Source organism: Tachysurus vachellii, chromosome 2, assembly GCF_030014155.1.
Source record: "Tachysurus vachellii isolate PV-2020 chromosome 2, HZAU_Pvac_v1, whole genome shotgun sequence".
Lineage (NCBI taxonomy): Eukaryota > Metazoa > Chordata > Actinopteri > Siluriformes > Bagridae > Tachysurus > Tachysurus vachellii.
The window spans coordinates 39,922,577-39,940,731 of record NC_083461.1 but is presented as its reverse complement, the minus strand read 5'-3'; the positions used below and the strand labels follow the sequence as shown (position 1 = coordinate 39,940,731).

General features: G+C 42.6%; 1 protein-coding gene across 4 annotated transcripts; it reads left to right on the top strand.

Moving 5' to 3' along the window:
* The first annotated feature begins 937 nt into the window (after positions 1-937).
* stim2a (tromal interaction molecule 2a) lies at positions 938-17,488 on the top strand. Of its 4 annotated transcripts, none has more exons than XM_060864680.1 (16): positions 938-1,762; positions 2,514-2,644; positions 3,715-3,829; positions 3,942-4,053; positions 4,490-4,605; positions 5,860-6,037; positions 6,886-7,063; positions 7,164-7,325; positions 7,497-7,597; positions 7,849-8,090; positions 8,344-8,527; positions 8,716-10,233; positions 15,932-16,175; positions 16,408-16,794; positions 16,915-17,055; positions 17,259-17,488. In XM_060864680.1, the coding sequence occupies exons 1-14, from the start codon at positions 1,651-1,653 to the stop codon at positions 16,456-16,458; spliced, it is 3,444 nt and encodes a 1,147-aa protein (XP_060720663.1). In that variant the 5' UTR covers positions 938-1,650; the 3' UTR covers positions 16,459-16,794; positions 16,915-17,055; positions 17,259-17,488. The 4 variants fall into 4 exon arrangements, with proteins under 4 accessions (XP_060720663.1, XP_060720662.1, XP_060720665.1 ...); XM_060864679.1 differs by having other exon boundaries at positions 16,912-17,055; XM_060864681.1 differs by lacking the exons at positions 7,497-7,597; positions 8,344-8,527; positions 8,716-10,233; ... (2 more) ...; positions 16,915-17,055; positions 17,259-17,488 and having other exon boundaries at positions 940-1,762; positions 7,849-8,038.
* The last annotated feature ends 667 nt before the right edge of the window (positions 17,489-18,155 follow it).

Genomic DNA, 18,155 nt, shown 5'->3' with positions numbered 1-18,155 from the left:
CGTAACTCAAACTGGTGTTTCTGCACCTCTAAGAACATGAATCTCAGACTTGGTTAATATGATAGGGTTCTAAATTTAGTCCTGAGCCTTGTGTGTGTGTGTGTGTGTGTGTGTGTGTGTGTGTGTGTGTGAGAGACAAAAACACAGCGTAATTATTTAAAGGTTTTCTTTACAGAGAAGATTGCGTATTTACTTTTGAACTGACTTTATCTAAAAGTGGATTTAAAACCATGTTACAGATCTAGTTTTATATCACACTGATCATCACGTGACACCTCCAGGGATCTTATGAGACACAGTTGAACCACTTTCACACACAAAAAAAACGGGTTTTCTGTGGTTTCACTAAGGAATAATTTAACAATTTAGAGTTCTCAGGTTCCTAAAAACCTTCGTCTTGAAACCCTTTCCAATGGAGAAGCATTCAAAAGTTTAGAAATTAGAAATGTTCCACTAGTGGGGGAAATAAAGAACCTTATAGGAGTGTAACAGTGTGTTTATGTGTTCAGTGTGTTAATACGTGTATGTGTGGAGGGGGGAAGGGGGGTCTGAAAGGACGACTCCTATTTCCTCGCTCGGCAGAATGTTTCTCCGGAATCGACTCTGTTGATTCAAAACACCTGGAATTGGAATTAGGGCTATCAGTGCGCGTCCCCGGCTGTCACTGCGCGTCTCTGGTTATCAGAGCGCGTCCCCGGCTATCAGAGCGCGTCCCCGGTTATCAGAGCGCGTCCCCGGCTATCAGAGCGCGTCCCCGGTTATCAGAGCGCGTCCCCGGTTATCAGAGCGCGTCTCCGGCCATCAGAGCGCGTCCCCGGTTATCACAGCGCGTCTCCGGCTGTCAGTGCGCGTCTCCGGCTATCAGTGCGCGTCTCCGGTTATCAGAGCGCGTCTCCGGCTATCAGAGCGCGTCCCCGGCTGTCAGTGCGCGTCTCCGGTTATCAGAGCGCGTCTCCGGCTATCAGAGCGCGTCCCCGGCTGTCAGTGCGCGTTTGGAGTTACAGCAGAAGACCCCTGTGTTGGATTTACAGCCGTATTTACAGAAAGACAGACACAAGCTCATGTCTGTTAATCCTGGGATTTTACTGTTGACACGATTCACCGCGCGAGATTAGAGGAAATAATGGACTTAAATATGGAGATTAAATCCACTGAGCTTCATGATGGAGTTTATTTTGTTCATTACGTTCTTCCTGTATGATCATCAGTGCTGAAACCTACAGACACCTTTATTTACTCCAGAAGTTCTTCATCTACTGAATCACCTTTTTACTGAAACTGTCACTCAGACCAATAAACCTACGGAGTTACAGTGATATTTACAATATTATAGAGAAGTCATGTGTCACGTGACGACCTTCTATTTTTAACACGTGAAATGTGACACTGTAAAAAAAGTCATCATAACCTCCTGTCTGTTATTTTAATCTGAATAATAATAATAATAATAATAATAATAATAATAATAATAATAATAATAAAAAGCAGTAGAAATTAAAACTTAAATTTGGTTCATGGTTGTTGACAGTGAGAAACTTTACAGATCATAGTTAGAGAAATAAATCTCTACTCTGTGAATAAGAGCAGCTCCGGACGCTGTGTGTTGGAGAGCTGATTTTTCTGATTTACTGATTTGTGAATGCAGAAGTGATGATGATGATGATGATGATGATGACGGGACTTCCTGTAACAATGCTGCTGATCAGCTGTGGCTTTAGCTTTAGCACTGAACCTGCACAGAAGGAGAACCCAAGCATAACAGGTGAGCAGGTGGTGAAACATCTCAGTTTCTCTGTTGTGATTTATGACACATGCTGCTTTAGAGTACAGGATTTAGTTGTCTGACAGTGTTTTCACACTTTTAAGGGGTCTGAGAACAGTTTGTTGGATTTGGGGCTCATATGTAAACAGACCCAACGTTACAGCGAACAGAGCTGAGACTCATCTCAGGAGGTTGTCTGTGGTCCGCTTCACTTTCAGATATTGGTACGGTTTGATATAAACCTGCATCGTGAACACAAATCTCTTCAGGTTCACTTGTGTTTATGTTCATGAATTTTCTTAAATTTGGTCATAACAAGCTTCTGTATCAATATCTGAAAGTGACCCGTACTCAAACCACCCCTGAGATGGACTCGGCTCGGTTCGGTGTAGATCATTTGGAGAGTTTAGATATGAACCCAAAATCCAGCAATCTGTTCTCAGAGCTCTTAAAAGAACCAAGAGTGGAAACAGTTTTTAAGTGAACCAACAAAGGATCAGAGTCGTTTCTCAGGGACAGCGACAGTGTAAACGGGAAGAGAATTGGGCTCTTTTTCACTTCCACCTTTTAGTCCATTCAAGGTCTGGGTTTGGTTCTCAATTGTGAAAACACACTTAAATTTACCTGGTTTACATCCAGGGAAAGACTCCAGATGCACAGAAATCCTGACTAGGATAAAGTCTTTATTTCTAATGCGATTATGTTAATATGTTACTGCTTAATAACCTGCATCTCTAACATCTGACCCCAGATGTGTGTGAGCAGGTGATTCCTCCATGTGTGACAGAGGCGGATCGTTACAGCCTGGAGGCACTACGTCACATCCACCAGGAAATGGATGACGATCAGGATGGAGGGATCGAGGTGGAGGAGAGTGTGGAGGTAAATACCAGAGAGAGAGAGAGAGAGAGAGAGAGAGAGAGAGAGAGAGAGAGAGAGAGAGAGAGAGAGAGAGAGAGAGAGATTGCCATTGTTGTAGAAAATGAAGAAACACCTAACAACCAATCACAATTCAGAACTCAGCAGCACTGTGATGTCATGTTTATTAACACTCTCTCACTCATCTTCTACCGCTCATCCGAACTACCTCGGGTCACGGGGAGCCTGTGCCATCTCAGGTGTCATCGGGCATCAAGGCAGGATACACCCTGGACGGAGTGCCAACCCATCACAGGGCACACACACACACACACACTCTCATTCACTCACACACACACACACTATGGACAATTTTCCAGAGATGCCAATCAACCTACCCTGCATGTCTTTGGACCAGGGGAGGAAACCGGAGTACCCGGAGGAAACCCCCGAGGCACGGGGAGAACATGCAAACTCCACACACACAAGGTGGAGGCGGGAATCGAACCCCTACCCTGGAGGTGTGAGGCGAACGTGCTAAACACTAAGCCACCCCCTTGTTTATTAACAAAGTCAGTTAAACATCTATTTTCTATGTTCTTTGTGTTGAGTGTGTATTAACTGGTGTAAGTGTGCAGTACAAGCTCCTAATTACCCATCATCATTTTAATACCTAACCATTTTAATAGCTAATAATTGTTTAGAACTTGCTAGATGAATGTGTTCCACTTGTAAAAAATTAAAGTGTAGAGTTTTAGGGAGGTAGTTAAGGTCAGTGTGGTTGTGGACACTGTGTGTGTGTGTGTGTGTGGATCAGGTTTCTGGGGCAGATGAAGGACATGCCTAAGATGGACCCTCATGGAGTATCCAGTTACACCACAAAACACATTCCAAGACTGTGTGTATGTGTGTATAGTTGTGTATGTGTGTATAGGTCTGTGTTTGTGTGTGTGTTTGGAAAGGCAGCAGTGGTGCTTTCCACAAAGGAGCCCTTTGACTAAAAAAGTTTAACAAAAAACAAGAATGAGGATGTAGCAAACATTTTAAATAATTCCTGTGTTTGTTTGTGTGTTTGTTTGTGTGTGTTTGTGTAGTTCATTATTGAGGACATGCAGCAGCAGCAGCAGACGAATAAACACAGTAAACTACACAGAGAGGATCAGCACATCACTGTGGAGGAGCTCTGGAGAGGTTGGAAGTCCTCAGAAGGTGTGTGAGGAAATTTGTGTGTCTCTGTGTGTGTGTGTGTGTGTGTGTGTGTGTGTGTGTGTGTTATTTTAGCCAGTGAACAGGATATATATATTTTTTTTCTCTCTCGCAGTTCATAACTGGACACAGGAGGATGTGCTGCAGTGGCTGCGAGAGTTTGTGGAGTTGCCACAATATGAGAAGAGCTTTAAAGAGTTACGCGTCAGTGGAAACACACTGCCCAGGTGAGAGCAGCCAATCAGAGGTCAGCTGTAGACATGTAATTATACACAGGTTCTTGTACATATTCTTGGTGAAAAGGTAGTTCCTCATGGGGTTCCTTCAGCAGTGCAGTACTAATCTAGCAGCATGACTGATGGTGTGTATTATTACATTTACATTTACATTTACACCATGTGACAGACGCCCTTATCCAGAGCGACGTACATAAGTGCTTAAATCTCTAACATTGAATACATTAATGCTGGCTCACTAAGTTACATACTTAAGATACCATGAGTTTAAAACATTTGTTCAAAGTTACAATGAAAGTGTCAAAAGGTGTGTTTTTTTTTTTTTTTAAAATGCAAAAGATAATGAAAGAAGTGCTAGTTGAAGTGTTTCCTGAATAACACTTATTAAGTGGATAATTGTATGAAGTGTCTTTGTGCTTTTCTCTAGGATTGCATCCAATGAGCCATCATTCATGAGCACCTACCTGAAGATCCAGGACCAGCAGCACAAACACAAGCTGAAGCTCAAGGCACTAGATGTTGTGCTGTTTGGACCACCTACAAGTGTGTACTTTTAAGTATACTTGAATGTAGAGATTGATAGAGTTCATTGATAGTTTCAGGAGAATGTGTTTATTCATTACAATATATCACATACTTGATACGTAATAATACACCTAAACAACTCATTCTACCTCTTATCCGAACTACCTCGGGTCACGGGGAGCCTGTGCCTATCTCAGGCATCATCGGGCATCAAGGCAGGATACACCCTGGACGGAGTGCCAACCCATCACAGGGCGCACACACACACACACACACTCATTCACTCACGCAATCACACACTACGGACAATTTTCCAGAGATGCCAATCAACCTACCATGCATGTCTTTGGACCGGGGGAGGAAACCGGAGTACCCGGAGGAAACCCCCGAGGCACGGGGAGAACATGCAAACTCCACACACACAAGGCGGAGGCGGGAATCGGAACCCGACCCTGGAGGTGTGAGGAGAACGTGCTAACCACTAAGCCACCGTGCCCCCCCGCCTAAACAACTTATTATTTATAATTCAATTACAACTTGATGTGACTTGCATGTGTTGGTGAAATGAAAACAAGTACAGTATCAGAGAAACACCAAGACTGAACTCTTAAAACCAACAAGCTTGGCCTCAAACTCAGAGAAATACCAAGAGTAACTCATAGGGGCGTCGACCTCCATCTCTGAGAAAAAACAAGATCAAGATTAATCAAGAATCAAGAAGCACCAAGACTGACAACACAGCAGCCACAAGATCCACCCCAAGCTCATATAATCAATGAAATCAAACTCATAGAAACAACAAGATCAACTTTATAGAAATACCCAGATCAACTCAACCTCATAGAAAGACCAAGAAGAACCACACAAAGGTCTGGGACCTATAGTCAAGATTTCTAGTAATATAAACCCAATATCTGAAACTCAACATCTCAGCTCCTGGGTGATGGTATGGTGTGATCAGTTATTTTAATGTCATTTACAAATATAGCTCTGATCATATTTAAGTGCATTAAGCACTTTTTAACTTTAGCAACTTTTGTATTACTCTGTCACACCTATTGAATATTATCTTGGATACTTGAGCACTATCTTGGAATTTCAGTCCTGGTCCTCATTTTTCTTTACTAGTTATCAAGTATTTTGAAGAGCAAAACATAGAACTTTTGTAAGACTACAGTTCTTCACTAGAATTGAGAAACAGGTGAGCTGTGAGAAGACCCAGTTAGCTGGATTTGTTGGATCATGTTGTATCCTGCACTTTTTTGTCCCCAGGACCACCACACAACTGGATGAAAGACCTGCTGCTCATTGTGTCAGTAGTGATGGGGTTGGGTGGGTGCTGGTTTGCTCAGGTGCAGAACAAAGCATCAAAGGAGCATATTTCCAAAATGATGAAGGATCTGGAGAGCCTACAGAGAGCTGAGAAGAGTCTCCGAGACATGCAGGAGCAGTGAGTCATCGTTGTCCAAACTAGTGTTTTACTTTAACTTATCCCTGTAGATGTCCTTTTTAGGCTAAAGACCAGTAGTACTGTTGCATGTATTGTAAAATGCCTAATGCAACATATATTCACTTCTCACTCACCAAAAACTCAGTCCAAGTGCTTGGGAATCACTCTGATGTTGTGGTGTGTGAGCACCTTTTAAAGGTGCGGTGCACGATGTTTGAGAAACGCTTCAGAAAACAGAGTCGGGCCAACTAACAAAACAAACGTGTAGCCAATGAGCAGAAAGGGGCGTGTCTTGTCAATATGCAGCGGAGAGAGCGTTCAGTGCGCATGTCTGACATTAGCAGAAAGCGATTGAAACACTGACATGACGGATACCTGCCGTTAAGTCTGCCGCGGGTTCTAGGTGTCAAACGTCGTCTTCGGCGTGAAACGGAGCTAAACCTTTCACGGTACAACACACAGTACTACACAAACACATTTGTATTACCATAGTATTACTCATTGTGTTCATTTATTGATAAAAATATCCCCTCGGCCAGACGCCCCAGCAGGTTCCGCCATAATAGTTGCCTGGGTTACGTATGTATGTGTGGGGCGGAGCTATCAAAACACGGGTGACACCCATTTGGGTTAGGGGCGTGTTTGTTTTGGTGATTTCAAATGTCAACATTGGCTTTCAAACATTGTACACCACACCTTTAAAGACCAATCATTTTTTAAAAACATATTGCTGATTTCCTTCTAGCTAAGTTCCTGCCAATTGCTCCACACTAAGCTAAGCATATGGTCACATAAACGGAAAATACACCATTATTAAACAGTTAATAAAATAATTTTAATTTGCCCAGGCTGGAGCAGGCCCAGGAGGAGAAGCGTACAGTAGCAGTGGAGAAGCAGTTTTTAGAGGAGAAAATGAGGGACGAGATCCAGGGAGCTCAAGAAGAGGCAAACCGGCTCCAGCAGCTTCGCAAGGGTGCCGTTACTGAACTTAGTCGGCTGAGATATGCCGAGGAAGAACTTGAACAGGTAATTTCCATGTCACTTGTATGGAAGGAGAGCAGGGCCATTTCTTGCTTTTATTGGCCATTTCAACAGCCCTGAAGGAATGTTTGTTTATTGCATTCAGATTCGAGGGGCTTTGAAGAAGACGGAGCAGGACATGCAGGCTAGCTGGTCAGTGCCTGAGTCTCTACAGCTGTGGCTTCAACTCACACACGAGGTGGAGATGCAGTACTACAATGTCAAAAAGCAGAGTGCCGAACAGCAGTTGGCCACTGCTAAATATGAGGTACCAACACTATCTACATCATAATTTGGCATTAATAGTGTGGGGCTTGGGTTGGTAAATTGTATGTTCATATTTAAGATTTGCCATTCTACTTTTTTGCCAAGTTCTCATTCCTGATACCCAGTCTGTGCATATATTTGCTGTTGCATTCTTGTTTGGTGGTCTCTCAAGGCAGAGAAAATTAAGAAGAAGAGAAGTTCTGTATTTGGTACCCTCCATGTGGCTCACAGTTCCTCTTTAGATCAAGTGGATCACAAGATCTTACAGGCCAAGTAAGAATATAAGAGAGGGAACTTTTGTGTCTGTGTATTTGTGGCAGGAAATTGTGTTGGCAAACAGACAGTATGAAGTTTTATGGAAAACCTTGTGTTAGTGTTATTTTGGTCAAATGTATTGTCATGTACAGACATTAGAGAGAGACCATGATACAAAAGGGAATAACAGGGAGAATTATTGATCAGTTGATCAAGACCGATCTATTAATAATAGTTAATAAGGAGCGTGTTGATGTTTTTGGTAACAGAAACTCCCTAACGGAAGTGACGGCATATTTGCAAGAACGCCTTCACAGGTGGCAGCAGATTGAGTTGTTGTGTGGATTTGCCATTATGAACAATGTTGGACTGCCAAACCTCACTGCCACCTTGTATCCTGAACCCAAATGGATGGTCTTGTCAAGAGCCACCGTGTCATCCTACCAAATGCCTGTAGGCATTGAGGACATGGAGGATGACATGCCTTCCATGATGCCACAAAAAATTCCTGGTGAGTATGGTCATCATTTGTCTACTGACCAGAAGGTTGTGATTTCAAATCTCAGTACCATCAAGGGCTTTCCTAGGCCTTTGAGCAAGGTCCTTAACTTTAAATTGCTCAGTTGTATAAAATTAGGTAAATGTAATATGTAATGCCCTTTATTTAGTTATTCACTATTAAAAAGGGTTAGGGTTAGGGTTAAAACTCCCAAAAGTCTCACCTCATCTACCAGTAACCTCATCTACCTTTGTCCTATATGCAGTTACAGTTTCTCCACTGAAGCTTTCTCCTCGAGCGCTGGTCCGTTCTCGTCGAACTGGTCATATCGTCCAGCCACCTGTTATTCTGTCACCTGATCCCGATCTTCTAATCCCGATTCGGCCTCCACTCCCTCGGTATGGTGAAGAGGAAGGAGAAGGAATCATTTTCCCTTCTATAGTGAAACAGTAGGTGTTTATTGTAGAGGTAATCTCTATTGGTAGATTCTAGTTGGTTGGTTAATTGTTTTTAATTAATTGATCTCTAGAATTCAGCAGTTCTAGAATTAGGTTTAGCTCAGGAGATATTACTAGAGAATACATTTTTGCTTGGCCTGCAATCGTATGTTTTTCAAAATCCTTTACTTGTATTATAGAGAGTGTCTTGAGACAGTCTCAGATCCTGATCCCATTGGATCCCCTGTTGGAAAAAAGTACACCGGGCCTGGATTGGATACTTCACATCGAAAACCATACCGTGACAGCTTGGACCGTTTCTCTGATAGTGTCACAAGTAAGATTCAACTTGATGGACAAGAGAACAGCCCTTTACGCAAAATATCACGAGAAGAACTTGGGCTTCATCTAAGGGGTGATTGTAGAAAGGTTTCACGTGAAGAATTTCAAGTTGAAACCCAAACAAGGAAGATATCAAGGGAGGAACATAAGGTGTCTGCTGAAGCTTTAGTGAGTCCTGTGAGTACAAAGATAACTGATGTTCCTGATGATTTCAAGAAGATTCCAAGAAGTTTACCAATAGATTTTAGTTATTCCTCTATTAAACCGTCCATCAAGGAGAAATTAGATTCCCCTATGGAACCTTACCTTGGAATAAAATACATGGATGATGCTGAGGTAAATGTGGGCAGTCTGCGAGGAAAGATGTTTAAAGAAAGGAAGGATCCCTCAGATGAGATCCTGTTGAAAATGATCCAAAAAGATGAATGTGAAACATATACTGGAGACACAGGTCAATATTTTGATGTAAATATAGACAGTGCTTCACGATTAATGCTTAGAGAGGAAACTCAAAAGGGGCATAACCTGTTAGCAGACAAACCCTTAGACTCTCGATCTACGAGTCCTTTCAGAGATGAACATGATTACTCCGTCACAGTGGAAGGACAGAGAGTAAAGCTCAGAGAAAGTGAAGAGCTGCCCAAAGAACAATTTTGCAGAAAGGTGCTCAGAGATGATAAAGGTCTGCTCATGAACAAGAGAAGGCTGTTTCGACGTGTTTCCACAGATAGTACATTTAGTAAAAAGGCAGGAGATTTGGATGCTTCCGTGGAAAACCAGCGAACAATGTCTTTAAGAGAGAGAAAGGACAATGCTCTATCCATGAAGCTCTGTAGACATGAACATGATGTTGTCACAGAGAGACAAAAACTCTTTCAGGACATCAGGCTAGACAATACTTTGGACACAGCCATAGATAAACTCCAGAGAGATGTGGTAGATGTGCCTGTGGAGACTGTCAGACCAAAGATATCCAGAGAGAAATTTCTATCTTCAGACCCAGGTCACTTTAGCCAACCTGACCTGACAATCGGCTCCTTAATGCTCTGGACCCCACCCTCAGACCCCCTTAGCCAGCTAGTGTATGATGGTATTTTAGAGAAGTCGTATCAGAACCCTCTAAATGTGATGAGTCCTGGAGATCTCAGCCTTCCTGCCTCGCTGCCCTCAACATCCACCTCTTCTCAAAGCCTTGTGAGCAGCGATGGTTCTGCCAGCAGTTCTACACAATCAGGCAATCTTTCACCAGCAGAATCCTACAGTGGAAAGAAAGGCAAGAAATCCTTAAAGCTCAAGAATCTGTTCAGGAAAAAGAAAGATAAGGAGAAAGATAAAGACACAAAACAGGAACATCCACAAGGAGGTTTACAGAAGCTGTGAGTTGTTACAAGACCTTGTAGACTTACAAGACCTTGTGGACTTAAGACCCAATAATGCTATGAATCATGAATTCTGTGATTTCAAAACAAATTGTTGGGATCCTTATTGCAGGCTTTGCCAAATTAACACTGTATTGTTTCCATGGTTATTGTAATAATTAGGAACATTTAATATGGGGACACTTGGTAGTTGTGTTCTTTTCCCAAAGAGGCTTCATGCTTGGCTAATATGTTTTTTTTCAACTATAAACAAAAATCTGTAAAAGCCCCACCAGGTACCACCTGGGCATGTGATCTTTGACAGTATTTGCTCATGTACTTGATGTATTTGAAATGGAGTTGTATGGAATTGTATTGTTATAACTTGCAAACTCGGTAGACTAAAGCCCTATTCGGACGGGATTAGTTTTACGTGGGGCCGTGGAGTAATGCAATTTTACCTCAGGACGTCTGTAATATTAATTGGCCAATTCGCACGGGACAAGACATCTCAGTAAAACTAGCAGAAGTGGGAGGGGTAACTCACTTTACACACCACAGTAACCTCCTTGTCGTCATGTGCGTCTGACGTTGCTTCCTGTTATCACGCGTGCAAACAGACAACATGGCGCCTCCACATTTCTCTTCTCTGGCTCTCAACGAAGGCGGTCGCATTTTCTCCCTCTCCTCCCCTCTACTTTCCCTGCTTTGCTTCTTTCGTCTCGTCTACTGTCTTATACTTTGAGAGACTCTCTCCGCACTGCTCTCCAAACTAAAATATCATGGATTTGATAAACTGGTCTCTCAATGCAATTGACACCATCTTCTCGACGAGAAGCTTGGGTTCGGGGGAACCTGACTGCCCTGCCGGAACGTTTGCAGCTGGCTATACGATGGACGCGTGGGAGAGGTGGCGGGTCGTGTGTCTGGCGGCTCTTTCTGTGGAGGACATTGAAGATATCTACCTATTCGGAACCATGATAACAGGAGTTCTGCTGATTGGATTAGGCATTGCCCTGGTTTATCGAGAGAATCAGAAAACGGTAACAGCTGTTCAAAATCTCCCAAAGCTGTCCGTCATGATCGATGCAGTGGGCAGAGCGGTCAGCACTGAGGCTGGGACTAATAACCGCATTATGGGTAACATCACGATGAAGCTCACTGCTTTGGATACTGTTTTGGTTAACATCATGGAGAAGCTCACTGCTTTGGAAAGAAAATCGGATCGATATGGAGACCAGAATGGACTAAGAGTGTAGTCGTGTAAATTGGAATGCGTCTACTCGCCCCAAGACTAAACAATCCCAATCTTATCTGCTTTCGGCTCCTCTCAACCAGCACTGGCCTCGGCCAAGGCCGCTGTTGGAACAACAATTCCCCCGGCAGAGCACTGCAGCGAGACGCTCTTGCGTTCCTTCCCCCACTTCTACAGACACCTGCTGATTGTTGACTCTCTTTGGGACTAATCAAGGTTGTCTCCATGGCAATTTGCTGTGTATCGCTATGACAATCTTGCGGACTGAGGCACACCAAGATTTGATGCCGGGAGCAACGACTCTCCAGGCCTACACTTACATACATACACACACACACACATACATATATAAAGATATGCACTCACCCCCCACCCCCCATCCCACGCCTTCGCCGCTTTGTACCGCCAGTCTGACAAGCGGGTCTGTGACCAGCGCCGAAAGGCCGCAGGACCTGATGGCTGCTTGCCTGTGCTGGATTACCTCCACCCCCCACTCCCCTCCCCTGTTGCAAGTCATGTGTTTATGGCGTACTGTTTATGTGCTTATGTTGCTGAGGTGTTTTTTTCTTGTTCCCACACTGTACTCCCCACCGGAGGATAGTCTGGGGGTTGTTGTTTTTTTTCTCCTCCCTTCCCTCATGTTATGCTGTATCTCTTCTCAATCCCCTGTCTTCCTGTCCTGTCCTCCCCTTGTATTGTATGTATTGTATGTATGGGCAGGTTGATGGCTAATTTCGCTGGTACCTGTGACCAGTGACAATAAAGGCTACTACTACTCCATGCTTGCAAAACGCGCCAAAAACTACTTTTAAACAGGAAATGACGGAATTTTACCGTACATATTTACAGCGGGTCTATTTGGACGGGATTAGTCGCCGTAATCTTTACTGACATTAGCCCTATTCGGACGGGATTAGTTTTACGTGGGGACGTGGGGGTAAAGTAATTATTACCAGAGCTTCTCGGTGATTTTAGTCCTGTCCGAATGTGCCATCTCTGTAATCTATCCGGACAATGTCAGTAAAGATTACGTCGACTTTTACCTTCTGTAAAAAGGTCCGGAAAAATGACCTCAGGTAATACTAATCCCGTCCGAATAGACCCGCTGTAAATATGTATGGTAAAATTCCGTCATTTCCTGTTTAAAAGTAGTTTTTGGCGCGTTTTGCAAGCATGGAGGCGCCATGTTGTCTGTTTGTGCACGTGATAACAGGAAGCAACGTCATACGCACATGACGACAAGGAGGTTACTGTGGTGTGTAAAGTGAGTTACCCCTCCCACTTCTGCTAGTTTTACTGAGATGTCTTGTCCCGTGCGAAGTGACCAATTAATATTACAGACGTCCTGAGGTAAAATTGCATTACTCCACGTCCCCACGTAAAACTAATCCCGTCCGAATAGGGCTATTGTCCGTAATGATTACCGAGATGGCACATTCAGACGGGACTAAAATCACCGAGAAGCTCTGGTAATAATTACTTTACCCCCACGTCCCCACGTAAAACTAATCCCGTCCGAATAGGGCTTAAGCTATATCATCAGTAGGAGGTTGCATATTACTGTCCCTCACTCCTCCTGGTGGTCACACTTACTTTTTATTTGTTGGAACTGAGACTCGAGTTTTGAGCCTAACCTCCTGTGCAGTTGTTTGTCAGCTGCCATAAAAACTTCCAATCACTTTGTTTCTTTGCTTTGCTACAGGTCTTAACGAGTGAAAAAAACGGTTATGACAGACTTCTAATTGTCTGTCATTCTGTAATGGTCATTAGAAGGTTTTTCATTTCTTGAGTGAGTGCCAGTTGCCATGGTAACGCCTGGATGTGGCGATGTGGCCGTTAAGGTCGTCTAGGCTATCGATGGTGCTAGAGAATGTATCCAAAGCCACCATTCTGCTCCGTCATTAGTCGTTTACTGGAAGGAAACAGCATCTGCTCGGTTTATCAGTCAAAAATATTTACCCTTCATGACCATGTCACCCTTCTTGTAGGGTATGTCACCCTTCTTGTCGATTTTTTATCGACAGTTTGTTTTGGATATTAAGGTTCTTCATAACCTTAATTAAGCTTATTATTATTTGTTTCATATATTATCACTTCCAGCTTATATACAGAAACCTATTTTATCATCAGCCCTGCCTCCCACTGATCGTCATCGCATGGATGTGCATTTTATTTACATATCGTTGCTGTCGGGCGGAAACCTCGTATGTCCAAATTTGGTCAATTTCATATTTTTTCACATATCGATGCTATTGGTCAGTCCCCACGTGGGTCTGTTATTTTTACAAGTTATTAACCAATCTAAAGTCTTGAAAATAGCTTGAGCGCAAATCTCATAACTCCATTGGACACTTCAACTGTCCACCTCTTCCTCACTCCGTGGGAGAGCTTCACGGCATATTTCTCCTCAAGAAGAGTCGCAACGAATCAACGCGTCTTCTGAGGTAAATGTCTTCAAAACACTGGGCTCAAAGAAAAAAAAATCTTGACCCCCGCTAGTTCTGGTGCTCGTCTGAGGACAGGAATTTAGCGCAAGACAATCCACTGCAACGCGGACTAAACCCTGTGTACTGCAGATAAGGTACGGCGTTTTTTTAATTTCCTGAAAAATAACGGTTTTGGAGATACGAGGATTCCGTCTGACAGTGACGATATATTACATACGTTAACTTGGCAACTGGTCAAACGTTTGTGTCACTTGCCCCGCCCACTTTGTGGTTCCTGTGGTTGCTTCACCTTCTGTTTCTGAAGGTTACTTTCTTAAAACAAAGTCTTCATATGTGATATACAGTTAGGGGTTTTGTTGTATATTCTTCGTTAAAATGACAAAACGTAAAGTCTCTTTATTTTAGTGAGTAATTTATTGCACTATTTTAGTTGAGTTCAACCATCACAGATGTGATGCTATAAGACAGCAGGTGTGTGACATTGTTTACTTAAGTATGGTATTAATAAAGTCTTAAACATTTCAAATGTATTGGTCCATAGAACGACGTGATTTTATATAAACTTAGAGAATTTAGAACAGGAATGAACAGGTCTTATTAACAGGCCTTTTAAACCCTTGTTGTGTTCCTCTGGGGAAACATTAAGGTTCTCTACAGACCACAGTATTAAAGAAGAACATAATGAGCACTAATATGGAGTTTGTACACTTACACACTTAATACACACTTGTGGTACTTTAAACAATCTTTAAGGGTTCAGTTGAATATTAAGCGTTCTTAGTCTTCAGAAAAGGAACCATTTCTGTTGTAGGGTTCTGCACAGAACCTGTAAGGAACATCCCTTAAGTGTTGAATTTATTTTAGAGAGTTTATCTAAGCAGTTATTCCTACTTTACAATTGTATTTAACTCAACTGTCATGAAAATAAAGTGTCTACACTGTGTGTTTACAACTGAACAAAAGGTTATTTCTGTGTTTTTTTAAACATTTATTTATATTTGTTTGTGCACACACTCACACACAAACACAGAGACACACAGAGACAAAGACACACACATACGCACACACACACAGACACACACAGAGACAAAGACACACACACACACCTAAACACACAGACACACACAAACACACAGACACACACAGACACACGGAAACACACACACACACAAACACACACACACAGACACACTTACACAGATACACACACAGAGACACACAGACACACATCAAAGACTAGTCATTGCAAAAAAGTCAAAACTGAAAATGTATCTGAAACTAGCAGCATGTCCAGAGACCCACTGCACAGGAAAACACATCTGATTTAAACCTGAAGCTTACAAGTGGTTATAGACACTTCACTTAGATGTGCTGAAAGAATAAAGCTTTGTGTTATAAAGTGAAGAAGCAGATTTGTTCATTAAATGTTCAGTAAATCACCATATTGACTTCCACCGACTCTGACCAGTCGTGTTTGTTAGACAGACATATGAAAATGTCAGAACTACAAAGAGCTCGACTCCATCAGCGTCCTGAACTCTGATCAGCGAGTGAATGAAGGGGTCTGTGGTCACGCCGTCCATCACTGGAACAGTCGTGATGTGAGACATGCAGCTGCTTCTCAGTTTCTGACCTAAAGAAAGTGTGAGTGTATTTACGGTGGTGTGTGTTGATGCTGCAGTCGTTTCAGCCAGTAAACAGGAAACTCTGACTGAGACCCTGCACCTCAGGCTGCACCTCGTCTCCTGCACTCACTGACCTCAGACCTGCTGTACGCATGCACTTCAGGCCAAAGTGCAATGTTGTGTAGGTGTGTAAGTTTGTGTAGATGTTTGAACTCACTGATCTCAGACCTGCTGTAGCTTCAATCCTCAGTCACTCAGAACAGAAGGAGGTACAGAAACATGACCCTACGCTGCTGATAGTCACAAATCTGACGCGATGATCACGTTCTTTTTTCTCCGAAATGATCATCACCCCATTTTAAACTGGTGATGTGGCTTTTTGTTTTCAGTGGAAAAAGTGTCTTCAGCCACAAGCCTGAATTCACGACCCGCAAGGTGACAAAAAATGTTCCACTGGCTCTGACCAATCGTCACAGTTTAACCGCAACCAATCAGCTGCTAGATAGCAGGCGATATTTTCCACTGACGTGGACCAATCAGATTAAAGAGCATGAAAGAGCTTCAGCAGCACGAGCCGCTCAGCACCAGAGTCTGAGATGGAGACATCAAGAGTCGCTCTCATCGCTCTCGTGTGTAAGTCACGTCTCACTTCAACACACTTTATTTAAAAAGTGTGTGTTGAGTCTCACTGCTGACCGCTGGATTTACTGTAAAGTCTGATGTTGTGTAGGTGTGTGTGAGGTTGTGTAGAAGTTTGTACACCTCCTCAGTGTAGTGTAAAGTCTGATGTTGTGTAGGTGTGTGAGGTTGTGTAGAAGTTTGTACACCTCCTCAGTGGAGTGTAAAGTCTGATGTTGTGTTGCAGGTGTTGTGTTCTCCAGTCAGAAGAGGATCTCTGGAGCAGAAGTGGAGATGAGAGTCAGACCAGGAGACGACGTCACTCTCTACTGTGACTGTGTTTGGAAAGTTGGATTTTATCCGGTGTGGTTTAGAAACTGCTCAGAAGAAGATCATCCTCCTTTTATCATCTCATCTACCGAATTGATTCTTGGTGATTTTCCACGTTATTCGATTGTGTTGAACAATTCCACCAACACACACAATCTGCTGATTAAAAACATCACAGAATCAGATCAGGGCCTGTACTACTGCGCTCTGAGTGAGAAGAAGGTTACGGACTATAAAAATGGTCCAATACGCAGCAGTGACGTTTATCACTATGGAAACAAATCAACTCGACTCTCTGTACTCTGTAAGATCGTCTAATGATTCTTCATTTTTCTCTCTTTGCTGATTATCTCAGTAAAACTGAACAATATTCATAGTGTGTGTGTGTGTGTGTATGTGTGTGTGTATGTGTGTTCCTCAGCAGAACCCTGTCACAGTGTATCAGAGGAGAGTGTAAGCTGTGTAAGCTGGAGTCTGGTGTTCAGTGTGTGTGTTGTGTGTGTTCTCCTCTCCTCACTCCTCTCCTCCATCTGTGTGTACTGCGTCTGCACAAACACCACTAAAGGTACTCACACACTCGCTCTCCTCACTAACACTCATTAACACTGAACACAGGAAGTACGTCTTCTCTTCGCCATCCAGGAGGCGTCTCTACTCACCTGTCAGTCATTTTGTCCTGAGTCTTAGGGGCGTGGCTTTAGACAGACTGATTTAAATAATCTTTGTAAATAGTGTCACTACTTTAAGATGACATTATTTCATTCACAGCGAGAGTCAAAGCTGATCTGACAGGAAGTGACAAAAGGACGACTCTGAGACGTGAAGAAGTCGGAGATGATGATGTTTGTTACGCCTCACTGGACACCCAGAAGCTCGAGAGGAAGAAGATGAAGAGGAAGAAGAGAATTCAGCACTCTGATTTCAGCACATACTCAGAGGTCAGAACTGAGAGAACTGAGAGATTCTGAGGAGGCGTTAATGAGTTCTGAACTTTCTGTTACATCACAGTGTTTTATTCTGATCAACTGTTTTTACTTCCTTTATGACTTTAATCCTAATGAGAGAAATTAATTTGAGATTCTTTCTGCTTGTCCTTTATGGTTTTATTACTGATGTCTGATTCTTTATTTTTCTTTGTATTATATACTGAACTAGATTAAAATGTTGCAGTGAGATTTATATCAAAGTATGTAATGTATATCAGAATAATGATAAATAAATAAAAAAATAAAACATTATATTCCCTTTTTATTTTCAGTTTTTCTGGCCATGTTTCTATTTGTGAAATTCTCTGGTGAGTCGTGTAACTTAATCGTGAACGTTAACACGATAACGTTTTAAGAGCCGAACACAAACAGTGGAACTTTAAACTCATGGGAGTAAGAAGTTTACATCAGATTTGTTAAATAAAGAACCAGATATTTATTCTTAAAGTTGAACTCTGATGTTTTTTTATTTGATTACATTTAAAATCAGTATCATGTGACAGTCAAATAACCTTTACTCATGACAGAGATTATTTGTGTGTGTCTGAGGCTGCAGGGCATCGCAGAACTTCCTGTTCCAGGAAAGCTATGTTGCAGAGTGTGTGTGTGTGTGTGTGTGTGTGTGTGTGTGAGGTGTGTGCGTGTGTGTGAAGTGTGTGTGTGTGTTTTCTCAGAAACT

What these genes read in the sequence shown, in the direction of transcription:
- stim2a (XM_060864680.1), top strand. Translation starts at nt 1,651, where the DNA reads ATGATGATGATGATGATGATGATGACGGGACTTCCTGTAACAATGCTG. An exon ending in AGTGGAAACACACTGCCCAG is followed by an intron (nt 4,054 to 4,489) that starts GTGAGAGCAGCC and finishes GCTTTTCTCTAG; the next exon opens with GATTGCATCCAATGAGCCAT. An exon ending in TTCCCTTCTATAGTGAAACA is followed by an intron (nt 8,528 to 8,715) that starts GTAGGTGTTTAT and finishes CTTGTATTATAG; the next exon opens with AGAGTGTCTTGAGACAGTCT.